This window comes from Ictidomys tridecemlineatus, chromosome 6 (genome assembly GCF_052094955.1).
Source record: "Ictidomys tridecemlineatus isolate mIctTri1 chromosome 6, mIctTri1.hap1, whole genome shotgun sequence".
NCBI lineage: Eukaryota > Metazoa > Chordata > Mammalia > Rodentia > Sciuridae > Ictidomys > Ictidomys tridecemlineatus.
This window is the reverse complement of record NC_135482.1, coordinates 81,959,258-81,976,425: the sequence shown is the minus strand read 5'-3', so window position 1 is coordinate 81,976,425 and position 17,168 is coordinate 81,959,258. Positions and strand designations below refer to the sequence as shown.

Here is a 17,168-nt window from a genome sequence, read left to right as displayed (position 1 = left end):
AGTAGAAAATTGAGTTTTAGATTATTATAATATTTTTGATACAAACTTGGGTTGAGAAGACAAGACCTGGCAGAGTAGCAAGCTGAAGACCACAAAGGAGACTCTGAAGATTTGTAAAGATCTAAAAGATGATGGCAAAATTTGGCTCAAAATGTATAAAAAAGGAATGAACAAAGGTTGACCAAGGGGCTTGGTCTAGATCTCTGTCCTACACTGTAAGCCATTTTTTTTTTTTTAGGGAACATCTATTTCAGGGAAAAGATGGACCTCCTTCAGGGACTTTGCCTGATCCAGTTGAAGAAGCAACTTAGAGGAGAGCAGTATTTTTCCTGAGGCTTCCTTTTGGGAGCGTGATTGGAGATCTTACTTTCATAAGAGTCTATTGTGCAGTAAAGTTCTCTTTTGCCCACAAGTGGACTTGCAAAAAGCGTATGCAGCATTTCCCTTGAATCTTGTAGCAATGAAAATTTGCAGGCTCAACTGAGGTCATTTGATTGCAACCTGGAAATTACCCATGCATTTTCACGTTAGTCCTGAGAAAGGAGAACCTAAGCTAGGGATCAGCCAATGAATTGAACTACATGCCTGCTCTGTGCTTGGGTTTAAAAATGAATGAGTCAAGGTTCTGCCCGCTAGGGGTTCTTGGCCAGACAAGGGGGACAGACTGATGGCAAAATCATTAAAACCTGCTGTGGTAAATGTCCCAGCCGAGGTCTGAGTGTAGTGAGAGGCCATGGGTGCTTGGTGGGGAGGAGGCACTCTCTAAATCCATGGGGGATTCCTTGCAGCAGAGTGTCAATTTTTGCCTTCAGTCCTTCTGAGCTGAAGTGAGTGGTCAGGTGCTCGTCCACACAGCCTCACCAGGTCCTTCAGTCAATGCTGCTCCCCGTTACGTGAGATGACATAGGCCATCGGATCTGCATCCAGTGCACTTGGTAGAGTATACCGGGCTTGCTCTGCGGAAGTGTAGAAGCTGGGTTTTCAAGGGCTGCGGGTGAACCATGTATCATAATTATTTTAAAGGCAGACCATTGTTGAAATAATTTTTTTCCCCACTACACTCTTCAGTAGTGCTTTTCAAACTAAATGGGTGGGGCCCCAGTGTAACCTGCTGCTACTCCCCACCTATTGCAGAATACAGTAGATAACTGGAAAAATAATCAAGGGCTTAGATGATATGAAAATGTTAGCACTTCTGTAAAACTGTCATAACTGCTTATTCTTAAATTCTGACCTCATCTCCCTATGGTTTGCTGATGCCTGTGGTCTGCAGACCACGTCTGGAGAGGCCCAGCTCTGCAACGTGCGCTTTCAGAGAGCCTGTGGGCATCCTGTGTCTACAGTCTGTTTGTCAGTGGTGGCAGAGTGGAGTGGTTCATGTGTGTAGGCCCTGGTGGTAAACTTCCTAATCCAGACTCCTTGAACTTCATAACTGTGATTTACACAAGCCATTTGACATTCTAATACTCAATTTCCATGTGTCTAGAATGGGGATGATGCATCTGCCTTTTGGGGTTGTTTTTAAGAGTAAAGAATTAGGGGCTGAGGTTGTGGCTCAGTAGTAGAGTACTTGCCTGGTATGTGTGAGGCTTGGGGTTCGATTCTCAGCACCACACATATACATAAATAAATTAATAATTAAATAAAAGTCCACCAATAACTAAAAAAAAATATTTTTGAAAAAGTAAAAAAATTAATGCATATGAATTGCTAGTGGAGTTTTCTAATGGGGAAGGTGGTAGTAAGAGTGTTGGTAATTGTCATTTGGGGTCACTTTGAGCTCTGCCACCCATAACCAACATTGACTGTGGGAAAGTGAAGCGGTCAGGCTGCCTGGTCGTTTTTGCTGATGGACTTCTGAAAGCAGGTATGTTAGAGGTCGTAGCAGGTGCATGGAATATCTCAGCATCGGTGGTGTTGGTTAACCTGCTGTAGTCTCAACCCGACCTAGGCTGCTCTCCTTTCTCTTCAGCATGTGCCTCCTCCCAAGCGTGGTCTTTTAGTGATTTTTCACTGACAGGGTTTCCCTAACTTGCTTCTGCTGTATGTGCTGTGTCGATCTTGCTTCAAGCCAGACCTAGAAGTGTCCCCACTGTGTTCAGAATCTCTCCACTGCTGTACCCTGGCCCTGAACCCTGTCTGAGTGTCTTTCGGTTCTTTCTCAACTCCCTCGTGCTACAGTCCACCTGGTGCTGTGTCGTAATAACAAAGGAGAAATCATTCAGGGGAATTCTTTGAGGCCTATGATGCATGTTATTTAGGACAGAGGAGATTTTCCTTTGCTTATGCTGGGCTTTTCCAGATGCTACTAGTCTGGGAAAATGTAACCCACTCACCATGAAGTGCTTTTGGTTTTCTATCCCCTGTCTTTTAGATGATTAGTGAGTGTGGGCTGCAGGTCTATCCATGGATAAATTTGTGGTTAAAATGTCTTGGGGTGTTACCCCCACCTAACTCTTTCAAAGGGAGTTGGGGAAAGTGGATTTGCTTCTGCATCACAATTGCCCTGGGGATCTTGCACTTTGGTTCTGTAGCTCAGCCTCTGCGCCCCCTTGTGGCCACAAAGGGCTATCACATGTCGGGGTTGGATGCTCTCAACACAGGTAGTTTGGATTCTTGCTGGTCTCAGGTTTTGGTCTGACGAATTCCTTCTCTTTTTTTCCCAATGTTTCATTTGCTTTAGAGGCTTCAATTTCAATATAATAAGCTCTGAGGGGTTCAAAATGAATTATTTCATTTGTATTTTACATAGTTTTTGTATATTATTAAAGTCTCCATGTAATCTTTGAAGGAGTTTTCTTAGTTGAAAATACTACAAATCCATAAAATTTGTTTACATTTTCAGGCTTTCCCCATCCAGGGGAATTCTTATGGTGAGTTTTAATGAGGTTAAGAAATTATCAAATTAACTCTTCTATATTCTTGAATATTGTTGCACATGCATTTTATAATGCTTTTTAAAGCTTTTACTATTTGTGAATTTGAATACAAAGGAATGAGTAGTTCCAAGGATTTACAACCCCAAAGCAAGGTTTTTAATCTAGTAATAATGGAAGAAGAGAAAGTTTACAGAAGAGAAAATGCTCCCCCGCCATCCTTCTCCTCCGTAGCACCAGCAGCCTTGTTAGCACTCACTGAGAACTTACCTCATTTCCCTCTCCACTCTATTTTCAATAATTTTTTGGTCTGTTTATTTTTAGGCATGACAAATTCTTATTTAGGAGATCACTATAGACCTTCATTTATTCAGGATAATGAACTCAGGCACCTAATCCTTAAGGTAAGTGAAGGGATACATGTCTAAGTTGTATTTGTCCCTTCATTTCTGAGTGGGAGGCAGATTTTCTTTGCTTCTGTTCAAACACACAGAATACAGAATGTGTATTCTACCACATTTCTTCTAATATAGAAATTGAAGACAGAAATTGGTGTGCCTTATTAGTGAAGGAGAGATGAAGGATGGGCCCTGTCGCCTGTCTGTAGTGTGAACTCCTTACACAGCCTGATGGGTCTGTCCTCACTATTGTCACCTCTTCAGAGCTTTCCAACTAGTGTCCTGTTCCTCAGGATCTTGTTCTCTGATCATGAACAGTCACTGCTTGCCGGATGGGTTGTTGGTCTATGCATTTCTGTCCTCATTCTTCCATATGTGTGAGGATTCAGAGTCATCATTTAGAGATTTGCCATGGAAGATGTGACATGTGACTGGCTTATCCTGGGCAGATGATAAGTGTCTTGGTCATCTGCTATGACATGAGCTTCAAGCTGTACTCATATCAAACAGTCTTCAAATATGTTTTCATGATTTTCTTCATTTTTTCTTTAAGGTTTTTTTTTATTTTTGCTTTCGGTGCTGGAGATTGGACCCAGCACCTCGTACATGCTGGGCAAGTGCTCTACTATCCCCAGCCCTTAGATTTTGTTCTCGTTTGTTTTTTAGAAAGTTATTCTTTTCTTTAAACCATGAAATGTAAATAGAGTATTCCTAACATGAATAAATAGGAATTTTTGCAGATAACAAAATAATAATTTTTAAACACAGGGAAATGTATTTCTGGGAAGCTTTCTCACAAATCTTTGTATTTTTTTTTCAGTCATAACTTCATACGTATAACTGTGGCTCCCACCCCCCTTCCCCCGAATATTTCTGCCTAATTCACCTCACTCGTTTCCAACTGGTAAAAAATAAGTTCAAGGAATGCCAAGTAGGAGTGCCAGACTCCTGTTCTGTGTTTGTTCATCTCCATTTCCCTGTTGGCTGCATCACAGGGGAATTTGTTGGGTAGATATCATGGGAGATGAGGATATGTTAGAATTTTTAGTCTGTTTTTGAATGAGTGGTCCCATTATTCAGAATGTATGTGAAAGTGTCATGAAGGTGTCCAGTGACTCATGTCCAACCTTTCCTGACCTGTGCAATGCCCTCACCTCGGCACACCCTCCATCCTCACTATGGGTGGTTTTTTTTTTTTTTGATAACTAGAGTTCTTGTATGTAGGGGAGTAGAATTTGGTCAAGGTAATTTTTATATTAGAAAATATCTGAACTGAACACTCCACAGCTAAAGCTTCCATGTCAAAAACATAAGCTAGGATTCAGTTTGATCATCTATCAATCTTTACATCTTAATAAATTTTCTTGGGCTGGGGCTGGGGCTCAGTGATATAGTGCTTGCCTAGCACATGTGAGGCCCTGGGTTCGATTCTCAGCACCGCATATAAATAAATAAAATAAAGCTCTCTTGAAAACTAAAAGAAATATTTTTTTAAAAATTCTTAAAATTGATTTTTACCATCTCGGTAAGCACTCTTGATTTTATTGCCACATATTTTCCTTAACATCTGAACTAATGTAGGACATAAGATATTTTACACTTTACTGTATTATTTTTTTTTTTAAATCCTAGACTGCAGAAGGCTTCCTGTTTGTGGTTGGATGTGAAAGAGGAAAAATTCTCTTCGTTTCTAAGTCAGTCTCCAAAGTACTTAATTATGATCAGGTATCCAAAACTAAGGATGTTTTCCAATGTTTAATTTTTTTGAACAAATTCATATTTCTGAAGCTGTTTCTAAACAACTAATCCATGGGATGGGGGGATTAGGTTTTGCTAAATTAGAAGAAGGTACTTGGAAAGAGGGTAGGTTTTTATTACTGACATCTGTGTTCCTTTCTTGACTTTTAGCAGGCTAACTTTCTTGAACCCCAGCCTCCTTCTATGTAAATATGGGAAATAATAATTATACCTGTCTCTCAGGGTACAGTGACTAAAAAAGATACCAAACTGGAGTGTCTGAAAAGTGTTAGTCACCCTTCTGTATGTCAAGAGACAGCATTATTGCTCATTATTAAGTTATATACATTGCATAATAGCTCTTGATTTCAGCTCTGGCAACAAATCCAAGGCACATCTTTTGTGTAACTGGCTTACCTCATTCTTGAGCACTGTTTAATTTCAACTAGCTACTCAAAAACTACAGTAGTGAAACTAATCCGACAGAGTGAATAAACTAGAAATCAGGTAGACCCACAGCTTTGATCTTGAGTAACCCCATTATTTCCTCTCTGTTTTCAAGGTTGGAAGGATATGAGGCATTTATAGGTAATGGGTTAAATATTAGAAAAGATGTATTATAAGCCTTTATGCAGAAGGATTGAGAACCAGTTAATCATGCAGCTGTGACGGCTGGGGGCACAGGAGTGGTACAAGACCTGATGACTCCTTTTTAATTGGAGTTGGAGATCACCATACACACACACACACCAAGCTAAGATAACTTATGATACAGGGTAGCATTTAAGTGGCTCACTGGCTACTCAGGAAGATGTTGGGATCCCTGTGATAGATAACAGGATCTAGTTGGCTTTTCAGATTCAGAAACCTGACTTGCTCCAAAGTAGAGAGTTATGGACATACACTTACATCAGCCAAACACACGACACCCTAGTACATAAGTCAGGTTGCTCGTTTTCTAGTCTCTCTGTCTTCTTGTGTCAGCTGGTCCATCTGTTCCACCTGCTACAGGAATGTCTACCTGGGTAATACAGGAGTTCAGAAGAGGTATGATCATTGTAGTCAGGGAAGTGAGAGGTTTTTCTGGGGTGGTATTTTGTTGGTTTTTTTTTTTTTTTTAGTATTATGTTTGTTTAGAGTATATACCCTAAAATTGGATATTCTGTGATTTACATATTCTATAATGTAACCTATTTGCTTTTATCAAGGATAAAAAAGATAAAAGTAAATCATAGTGATTTATACATACTATGTGAATTGGGGGATGTTAAAAACAGTAACAAGATTTAACTGAATATTGGCAATTAGGCATTTGTATATGGTTTGTGTGTATCCAAGAATAGTTCTGAGTGCATGTATTTTTTTCTGCCTACAAATATCACCATGTTTCTAACACTGACTTAGTCAATGTCTCACCATGTAGTGAACATATATCTTTGAGCTTAAGAAAAATCAGCCTCTAACAGGGAATATTTATCATATGTCTGTGTGAGGAAATGTAAAAAAAAGGTGGCACTGATTTTTAAATGCACCTCTGCCTTATGAATAGGCTAGTTTGACGGGACAAAGCTTATTTGACTTCTTACATCCAAAAGATGTTGCCAAAGTAAAGGAACAACTTTCTTCTTCTGATATATCACCAAGAGAGAAGCTAATAGATGCCAAAAGTAAGTACTCATTTATTTACCATTTTCTATAAATATAATTGTTACCTGAAAGTACAGCTGTACAATTTTTTAAACCAGCTAATTAAGGTTTTATCAAGAAGAGAATTAGTGAACTTTATGTTCACCAGCTCTAGAGGGTGAAAAATACATAGCTATACAGAGAATTCCTAGACTTACACAGACACCTGAAAATAAGCATAGCGATCAATTCAAATGAAGGTGCTTTGGGAAACACATGACTGATTCATAGTCATTATTTTTTATAAGCAAACGAATTTTTCTAAGAAGATATTGTTTGGGGTAAAAACAATTGTTGGAGTTTTCATTACTTAGGTATATGCTGAGAGACAATACCTGAGTTAGTTCTTTTTAGTATGAAAGACCTTGTGTTATACTAACTGGTCTCAGGAAGTAGACTGATTCTTTATATTCTGTGAAAATACTTAATCTCTGAAAATGCTAAGTGCCAATATGATATAAAAATTCTATGCCTCTGACAGTGTTTGTAGTGAAGTTTTTCTTTATTTTTTTTTAATTCAGTTTTTTATTTTATATAAGTTTATTATCCACCCCATGGTGGGGGAGAAAAACTGCACGTGTTTTGAATTGTCCAATGGGATTGCTTGACAACCACACTTTTTGGTATGTTCAGTTCAGGATTTATTGTATAATCATGATGTTGCTTTAAATAATCATTTATTTTCTCAATTTGTTAAAACACTGTAGGTGATCAGAAAACATCAGGAGGTAAATTTTAAAAGTATTTGAAAATATTTCTTTCCACCTCTTCTCTTGCCCCCTTCTGCCAAAGCTGGTTTGCCTGTTCACAGTAATTGTCACGCTGGGAGGACACGTGTGTATTCTGGCTCCAGACGATCTTTCTTCTGCCGAATAAAGAGCTGTAAAATCTCTGTCAAAGAAGAACATGGATGTTTACCCAACTTAAAGAAGAAAGGTATGATCCTTTTGAAATGTCAAGTGATTTGTAGCATAGATGCAAATTTTAATGTCCTAAATACTTTCCATACAGAAAAAAAGTAAAATGTATAATCAGGGCTTCAAGACCAAAAACACCTAAGAAAATAAATTTTTTTTAATATTTATTTTTTCAGTTTTAGTCGGATACAGTATTTTTATTTTATTTTTATGTGGTGTTGAGGATCAAACCAGTGCCTCATGCATGTGAGGTGAGCACTCTACCGCTGAGCCACAACCCCAGCCCATAAGATTGATTTTTAACCATAATTATTTAGATTGGTTCATTGTATCTTTCAAATGTATCAGGTAATTACATATTTTCTTCATTGACCAAGATTTTAATAGTGCTGTTGAAATTATAGTTTTGGGGGCTGGGCTTGTGGCTCAGTGGTAGAGCGCTTGCCTAGCATGTGTGAGACATTGGGTTCGATTCTCAGCACCACATATAAATAAATGAATAAAATAAAGGTCCATACATATAAAAATATTTTTAAAAAAGAAAATAAATTATAGTTTGGGAGCTATTAAAAGAGAAACAAATGACCAGAGATGGAAATGAAAATTTTGTTATGACACTCCACTGTTCCTTTTTTAAAAAGATCTTTTTAAAGAAAAAAGTTTAAAAAAAAAAAAGTACACACACAAATGTTAATGGCAAAATAGCCTTGTTTGATTAATTTCAGTGAAAGTTTCTTAAAATATCCAAGATGTGGTTTTAATTCTCGTGACATTGTGGTTCTTTGGTAAATATTTATCTTTGCAATTCTTTTCTACATTCATCTTGCAGATGCTTTATGAAATGGTTAAAAACTCATTTGTTTAACTTTGTGAGGGAATTTTAGGAAATGCAAAATATCTTATAACTTTTTTTGCCCAAGAATATACTAAACTATTTAGGATTTTTTATTCAAATTTCAACTTGAGATTTGTTTTCTTATCCTTTAGGAGGCTTTTTGTATGGAGCTACAGAATTTAACTTACAAATTTTGGTCTGAATTGTTTTTGACAACCGCCTAAAATGATAACCACTCATATCTACTCAATAAGCATTTACCCTGTGCCGGATACTATGCTAAGTGAATTAATCCTCATGAAAACCTTTTTGTTGGGGCTGGGGATGTGGCTCAAGTGGTAGCGTGCTCACCTGGCATGCGTGTGGCCTGGGTTCAATCCTCAGCACCACATACCAACAAAGATGTTGTGTCCGCCGAGAACTGAAAAATAATAAATATTAAAAAATTCTCTCTCTCTTCTCTCTCTCTCTCTCTCTCTCTCTCTCTCTCTCTCTCTCTCTCTCTCTCTCTCTCTCTCTCCTCATTCACTGTCTCTTTAAAAAAAAAAAAAAGAAAACCTTTTTGTTGTTGTTGTTGTTTTGGTGCTGGGGATAGAACCCAGGGCCTCAAGTATGCTAGACAAGCACTCTACCACTGAGCTCTCCCTCAGCCCCATGAAAATACTATTCTTACCTCTATTTAGAATCAAAGATGCTCCAGGTTCTGGTTGTGGGTTCTGCCTCACAACAGAAATGCTGGTGGGTAGCCTTAGGGCACAGTCGGAAGCGCCTGGGCTCTGAATTCCCTAGGGTTTTAGTGTCAGGTCTGCCACTTAAGAACTGTGCACCCTTAGGCAAGTTCCTCTTAATTTACAGAAAGTGAATGTTATGGGCTGAACTTATGTTTCCCCCAAATGTGTCTGTGGAAGTTCTGACCTCCCTGTGACTGTATTTATAGCCAGAGGCGTTAAAGAGGTGATGGGGTTAAACAAGGGCTCAATGGTACAGCCTTTGCCCAGTAGGACTGGAGTCCTGAGAGGAAGACTAGGAGCTCTAGGGTTGTTCGTCCACACAGAGAAAGGCCATCCATAAGCCAAGGAGAGAGGCCTCGGGAGAAACCAAGCCTGCCAGTTCCTCCATCTGAGACGTCTAGCCTCCAGCCCTGTAAGACAATTGCCTGTTTGGGCCTGTGTGTGGTGTTTTGCTATGGCAGCCTGAAGTGAGCTGATGAAGACTAGGAGTGCAGTTCTCTTCCATGTGGCTCCTTAGTGCTTGGCTCCCAGGGGGCACTCAGACAATGGCTAGTATTTGTGGCTCAGAAGGAAGAGAAGGAAAAATGAAAGAGAACAAGGAGAGAATGAATACCTTGGAAAGGTATTTCTTGTCCCTGGCCCTTGGTCACACTTGTTTAGTGACCTAACATATGGTCTGTTCTCGAGAAAATAACATGTATTGATGAAAAAAATATGTATCCTGCAACTGTTGGATGGAATTTTCTGTAAAAGTTCATTTCATGGATCATTTAGTTTCTTTGTTGACTTTTGTGTGGATGAATCTGTCAGTGAGAGTGGGTACTAAAATCCCCCAGTATGATTGTATTGGCGCCTCTCTCCCCCTTTAGGTCTAATAGTGTTTGTTTTATAAAATCTGGTGCTGCCACATTAGGTATGTACGGATTTACATTTGTCTTCTTGGTGAATAAGTCCCTTGATCATTAGCAACCTTCTTGGACTCTTGTTAGTTTTTGTCTTAGTCTCATTTGCCAGATGTAAGGGTAGCTATTCCTACTTGCTTTAAGATTACATTTGCTTGGAATATCATTTTCACTTTGTCTCTTTCTTTATTGGTATAGAAAGCTTACTATAATCGGCATAAAATATTGTTTATTTAAAACAAAATAAAAACAATATTTCATATTGTTTTATTCAGCCAGTCTGGGTTTTGTTTGTTTGTTTTGGTACTGGAGATTGAACCCAGGGGTGCTTTACCAACAAGCTATATCCCCAGTCCTTTTTATTTTTAGACAGGGTTTCACTAACTTGCTGAGGCTGGCTTCCAACTTAATACTCCTCCTACCTAAGCCTCCCAAGTAGCTAAAATTAGAGGTGTTCATCACTGCACTGCACCCAGCAAGGCTTATTATTTTTGGATACCACCTAGTTTTGTTAATATGAATGAAAACATTGTATATATGATTATCCCTATTTTAATTCCTTTGAGTTACGTTGGACATTAGGGTGATGTAAAGGAAAGAGCATGGAATAGTTCTAGGTTTCTCATTTAACTTCCTGGGTTAATTGTGGCGGCATAAGTCAGGCTAGGGAAGAAGTGATAAAGACCAGGTCTAAGGTTGGAGGGGACCATGAGTTTTGTTATTTAAGGCATCCATGGACTGTGGAGAAGACGATGTCTATTGGGTGTTGAATGCAAGGTCTTGTGTATGGTTTACAAGACCTCAAGGGTGTTTCCTGCTTTATTCTCCAGCTGTTACCCATGCAGCCTCTGTATTAGCCACATCTGATTATTGTCTCAATCTGTTTGCTCTGGCTGTTCCCTCTGACTGGGAACACCCTTTTTTACCTGTGCCCTCCACCTCCTGTCTGAGTACCTCCCATAATAGAGCATTCACTGTCGAACACCATGGCATGAGTAGCTCAGGATCCCAGCTCTGGACCAGCCTGTTTGGATGTAAACCTCAGCTGCACTCTGTACCTGCTGCAATTTTGGCATTAACCCTGGTTCCCAAGACAATGAGGGTAATATTAGAACCTCACACAGGACTCTGAGGATGGAATAAGTTATACATTTAAAGCACTTAAAACAGGATGGCACATGTCTTCTAGACATGTTTGCAGTTATCACCTTGCTCTTTTTAAGATAACCAATATGGTCTTTCACTTAAATATTCTTTTCTTTTTTAAGATTTATTATGGTAACAGTCTTTCCAAATAATGCCAATGTAAAACAAAAGTTTGTTCTGGATTTTCCTAAATCTGATCACAAACAAGTTGTTTAAAAGACTTTTCCTTTCTCTCCCTCTACTTCTTACCTCCTAAATCCCCTTTTTAGAGGACTATGAACTGCATACCGCCCATCTTTTAGGCCTGTGTTGTATTTCATTGTTTTCTTAGGCATTTCCTGATATTTGAGCATATGGATATTTTCAGTTTTTTATTCTAGTAGACCTGTTTGACAGGCTGTTCCCTATGAGTTCATTGCTTGGGATTTTTCTGAAAAGTGATTTTTTTTTTTAGGCAGATTTTATCTTTACCTTTTATTACATTTATCCAAATATTCCCTAAAATATTTCTATAATATACCATATATATCTATTATTATAAGTGCTAACATAGGAAATTTAAGAATATATGCATAATGATTTAAATGTTCTTTTTAAGCTTATGAATATGAACTATAATATACCTCCAAAATTAATAAGCTAAAAGACATGAAATTTAACTTTTTCTAAGATATAATTATTATAATTTAAAATTCCCTGGGAAACTGAGAGCATTGGCACATGCCTATAGTCCCAACTACTGGAGGCTGAGGCAGGAAGAACTCAAATTTAAGGAGAGTCTCAGCAACTTAGCAAGACTTTGCTCAAAATAAAATGAAAAGGTCTGGGGATGTAGCTTAGTAATAGAGCCCTGGCCTAGGTACAGCCAAAGCTCTGGATCAGACCCCTAGTATCACAAAAACAAACTGACTTGGAATATATAAAGTATAGGCCTACTTAATCCTAAATTAAAGCAATCAGTTACTTTTCTGACATAATTTGATTTAGTTTCTGGGGTGGGGGGAATACCTATCAATAAAATCATTATATAACAAGATCAGATATTTTGGGGGGGAGTACTGAGGACTGTACTTGGGGACACTCGGCCACTGAGCCACATCCCCAGCCCTATTTTGTATTTTATTTAGAGACAGGGTCTCCCTGAGTTGCTTAGTGCCTCACTTTTGCTGAGGCTGGCTTTGAACTTTCGGTCCTCCTGCCTCAGCCTCTTTAGCTGCTGGGATTACAAGCATGTACCACTGTTCCCGGCATTTTTTTTTTTTTTAAAGAATAAAAGGAGTAGGATTGTGTAGAATAGAAACAGAACTCTTGCAGGGGTAAGAGGGGAGCCCCTTAGGGGTTGTCCTTGATGGTTTCTTTTTAATCCAATTCCCTTCCCCTTTCACTGTAGCATATTTAAAGACCATTTCACAGCCATTACAATTACTGTAAATGCCAATGTAAGAAGTTGTAGAGTTTATAATTATGTAAATGTCCTTTTCTAAAAATGTTTTAATTAGATCATAGAAAATTCTGTACCATCCACTGCACTGGTTACCTGAGAAGCTGGCCTCCAGATATGGTTGGAATGGAAGAGGAGAGGGATAACAAGAAAGACAACAGTCATTTTACCTGCCTCGTTGCCATTGGAAGATTGCATCCGTATATTGTCCCACGGAACAGCGGAGAAATTAAAGTGAAACCAACTGAATTCATAACACGGTTTGCAATGAATGGAAAATTTGTGTACGTAGACCAAAGGTAAACATTTACATGATATACAGATGTGGCATTCAATGGGGTGTTTGAGGCTATGAAAGCTGTAGTTTAGTAGTACTGCTGGTTTTTTTTTTTTTTTTTTAAGGCTTCAGAGCAAGGAATAAAGTTTAGGTGAGATAAGGGTATGGATGTGTCAGTAAATTTGTTCAAACAAAAATATAAATTGGGAAAATATTTGTTAACCAGTAATGCGGAGACTGGGCCTGGCTAGTGGCCACAGTTTTGATGGGGAGTAGTAAGGGCGCTCCTGGGGTTGGGTGGGGGGCTGTGTCCGTGTGACTGTACTGGTGTGCAGCCCTAGTCCTGGCTAGAGCCGCCAAGGGCAGCCTAATGGTCACTCATCCCCAAGGCCACAGCCCCACTATTCTGACCACAGCTGGGCCTCCAGTGTTCTGGGAGGGAGTGCACTCACCAATTCTGAAGTTTGTTTTCAATCTTAAAACCAGGGCAACAGCCATTTTAGGATATTTGCCTCAGGAACTTTTGGGAACTTCTTGTTATGAATATTTCCATCAAGATGACCATAGCAACCTGACTGACAAGCACAAAGCAGGTACGCTGTGCCCTGAGCGGAGTACTTTTTGGGTGATTTTTTTTTTTATTACAGCTTCAACTCTGAAATTTCTCCTCCTATGAAATTAGTAATGTGAATCATTCTTCAAGGAATTGATTTTTATGGTGACTTATACTTATTGGCTATTATTTTATTAATTCTTAATTACTATTTAGTTTTTAATTGTATCTAATTTTATTAAATTTTTAAATTTGTTCTAATTAGTTATACGTAACAGTAGAATGCATTTTGACACATTGTACACAAATGGAGACAACTGCTCATTCCTCAGGCTGAATGCAATGCAGGGTCACTCCAGTAGTGTAATCATACACATATGTAGGGTAATAATGTCTGTCTCATTCCACCATCCTTCCCATCCCCACTGCCCCTCCCCTCCCCTCACTCCCCTCTGTACAATCCAAAGTCCCTTCATTGTTCCCTCCCTCTTCCCCATTATGGATCAGCATCTGCTGATCAGAGAAAACATTAGGCCTTTGGTTGGGGGAGATTGGCTTATTTCATTTAGAATGATATTCTCTTGTATTATCCATATCTACAAATGCCATAATTTTATTCTTCTTTAAGACTGAGTAATATTCCATTGTGTATATGTACCACATTTTCTTTATACATTCATCTGTTGAAGGGCACCTAGGTTGGTCCCATAGTTTAGCTATTGTAAATTGAACTGCTATAAACTTCTATATAGCTATATTGCTGTAGTATGCTGATTTTAAGTCCTTTGGGTGTAAATCAAGGAGAGGGATAGCTGGGTCAAATGGTGATTCCATTCCAAGTTTTCTGAGGAATCTCCATACTGCTTTCCAAAGTGGTTGCACTGATTTGCAGTCCCACCAGTTCCTTTTCCCCCCACATCCTCGCCAACACTTATTATTGCTTGTATTCTTGATAATTGCCATTCTGAATGGAGTGAGATGAAATCTTAGAGTAGTTTTCATTTGCATTTCTCCAGTTGCTACAGATTAATTTTGTTAAATTTTTAATTTAATATTCAATTTGATTAATATTTAATAATGTTTTTTCTTGTTAAGTTCTACAGAGTAAGGAGAAAATATTTACAGACTCATACAAATTCAGAGTGAAAGATGGCTCCTTTGTAACTTTAAAAAGCCAGTGGTTTAGTTTCACTAATCCTTGGACCAGAGAACTAGAATATATTGTGTCTGTCAACACACTAGTTTTGTAAGTACTTTATTTTTAAGACCTTCATTATTAATCTCAAATGGATGCAATTTTTTTCCCCTAAATATTTTCAGTCTGCAGTTGGTAGAATCCATGGGTGCAGAACTTGAGGATGCAGAGGGCCCGCTATGTTCTGAGTTGTTCTTTGGCAATAGTTCTCCCAAGTTTGCTCTTTTGTAATGTACTTTTGCTTGGTGTAATACATGATGGTAAAAGCATTTATCCAGGCATTTCCTTCCTACCCTTCATGATCTTGTCTTGTCCTTAAAGTGCATGTCATTTTGCATCTATATCCTCTAAGTCTGGGTGCCACATGTGACTGAGTGGGGCATGCCGAAGAGTGAGTAGAGATCCAGCCCAAGTGTTGCTAGGCAACACTGTCTATAGCTGTGTCAGCCTGAAGGAAGAGCCACTTTTCCTGACTGGCAACAGTATGTTCCCATGGCCCTGTTCTAAGTTTTACTGTTTTTCTACAAGTTTCTCTTTGATGATGCTATAAGGTTTTATTAGACCTATTTATTTATTTATTTATTTATTTATTGGGTACAAGGGATTTGAACCCAGGGGGGCTTAACCACTGAGCCGCATCCCAACCCTTTTTATTTTTGATTTTAAGACAGGGTCTTGCTAAGTTGCTGAGCTGGCTTTGAACTTGCAATCCTCTTGCTTCAGCCTCCCGAGCTGCTGGGATTTCAGGCATGTACCACCATGCCTGGCTATTGATTTTATTATTTGCAATATTTGGTATATAAAAAGAAGCACCAAAAAATTATCTCAAACATTGCCTGTCACCCATTCCAGTAATCTTTGCCTTCTTATCACTAGGATAGGAACTGAGAATTTGTTACTGTGTAACCGTATACTTAATAGGATATTTGGCAATGGCCCTGATAATTAGCATATCAAATACCTTGATGTGGTGATATTAACAATATGTACATTAACATGTACATAAAACATTAAATGGGCCAAGAATTGACAATCAAATGCATGGAGCTTAATGTAGTTGTTTTAACAATTTTCTTTATCTTAGGGGGAAAAGAATCACCTATTTTTTTTTTTAATTCTAGGGGCCATAGTGAGACCAGAGGAGCATCATTATTTCACTGCAGCTCTCAATCATCAGAAGGTAAGTTTAGGTTTTAGTTGGTGGAAGACTTGTTGCTAAGACCATTAAGACTATTACTTAATAGTATTATGCAGTTACTTTTTTTTCTGTCTTGGAGAGGGGAAAATTTCAAGGTGAAATTAGAAGACTTCTATGGGTGGCTTATCGGCATCCCAAATTTGGGAGTAAGTTCACAGGGAAATAGGTACCCCCTTGGAAACTCCCAGGAGTGCCACCATGTCCCCTTTAGAATGCCCACAGCTCTTTGTTCACACTTCGGTTACTGCCTTCATTGTGTTTCCATGAGTTGTGCACTTGTTGGGCTCCCCCTGGCTTCAGGAGCAGGAATAGTGTTTTAACAGCCTTCCCTGGCAGCCAGCGTCGTCCCTTGTCTGTTGTGGTGCTTGTTAAACATCTGTTGCAGAAATAAAAGTATTAAGGGCAGCTTTTGCTTATCTGTTACCATATTTCACCACATAATTATTACCACCTCATTTACGTGGATTCCATGAATCCTAATGTTGCACCAAAGACAGTTTAGTAAGAATGATTTTTAAGTAATACCAGCACAATTTCTATTTTTTTAAAATTTTACATAATGTTGGCACCCCACTATTTTGAAAAAAATTTTGGCATAAAATCTGTAATGATTATTGGTGAAATATGGTAGTTTTTAACCACAGGGTTGAACTAACATATTTGTGTAATAAAAATATTAGGAAATATGAGAAATAAAGTAGTATTTCTCAGGCCTTCGTATGGAGATGAAAGTAGGAGGAGAAAGAGAACTAGAAAATTATTTGAATTGAAAGTTATTAACCATATGAAAAATGGTGGTATATATGCATAATAAGAATTGTAATGCAAAAAAAAGTACATGTATAAAGACATGAATTGGTGTGAACATGCTTTATATACAATGATATGGAAAATTGTGCTCTCTAAGTGTAATAAGAATTGTAATGCATTCCACTGTCGTGTAATTTTAAAAAATAAAATCAATGAAAAACAAAAGAAAAAAGATCTGGAAAACTGGAAAAAAAAAAGAAAGTTATTAACCAAAGTCACATAATTTTTATAAGTCTCAATTGAATTATTTTTCTTTTGCTGTTGCTTAGAATCCCCTAAGCAATCTTGTATCCATGTGCCTGGAATGTCTACTGGAACTGTACTTGGTGCTGGCAGTATCGGAACAGACATTGCAAACGAAGTTCTGAATTTACAAAGGTAATGCTTTATTGCTGCATATATTTTCACAAGTAAATTTATTATTTACAAAGCCAACATACAAAAATCAGTTTTTCTATAAGCAAAT

At 38.2% G+C, this 17,168-nt stretch overlaps 1 protein-coding gene across 6 annotated transcripts in view; it reads left to right on the top strand.

Moving 5' to 3' along the window:
• Bmal2 (basic helix-loop-helix ARNT like 2) overlaps positions 1 to 17,168 on the top strand; it is a 74,267-nt gene that overhangs the window by 37,609 nt on the left and 19,490 nt on the right. For 5 of the 6 annotated variants that reach the window (XM_078015016.1, XM_078015021.1, XM_078015018.1 and 2 more), the window contains 9 exons: positions 3,201 to 3,280; positions 4,907 to 4,999; positions 6,561 to 6,678; positions 7,490 to 7,633; positions 12,728 to 12,968; positions 13,433 to 13,539; positions 14,595 to 14,745; positions 15,816 to 15,874; positions 16,972 to 17,080. In XM_078015016.1, the coding sequence (XP_077871142.1) occupies positions 3,201 to 3,280; positions 4,907 to 4,999; positions 6,561 to 6,678; positions 7,490 to 7,633; positions 12,728 to 12,968; positions 13,433 to 13,539; positions 14,595 to 14,745; positions 15,816 to 15,874; positions 16,972 to 17,080 (1,102 nt within the window). The remainder of the gene's footprint in view (positions 1 to 3,200; positions 3,281 to 4,906; positions 5,000 to 6,560; positions 6,679 to 7,489; positions 7,634 to 12,727; positions 12,969 to 13,432; positions 13,540 to 14,594; positions 14,746 to 15,815; positions 15,875 to 16,971; positions 17,081 to 17,168) is intronic. The other variant, XM_078015017.1, reaches the window with a different exon arrangement.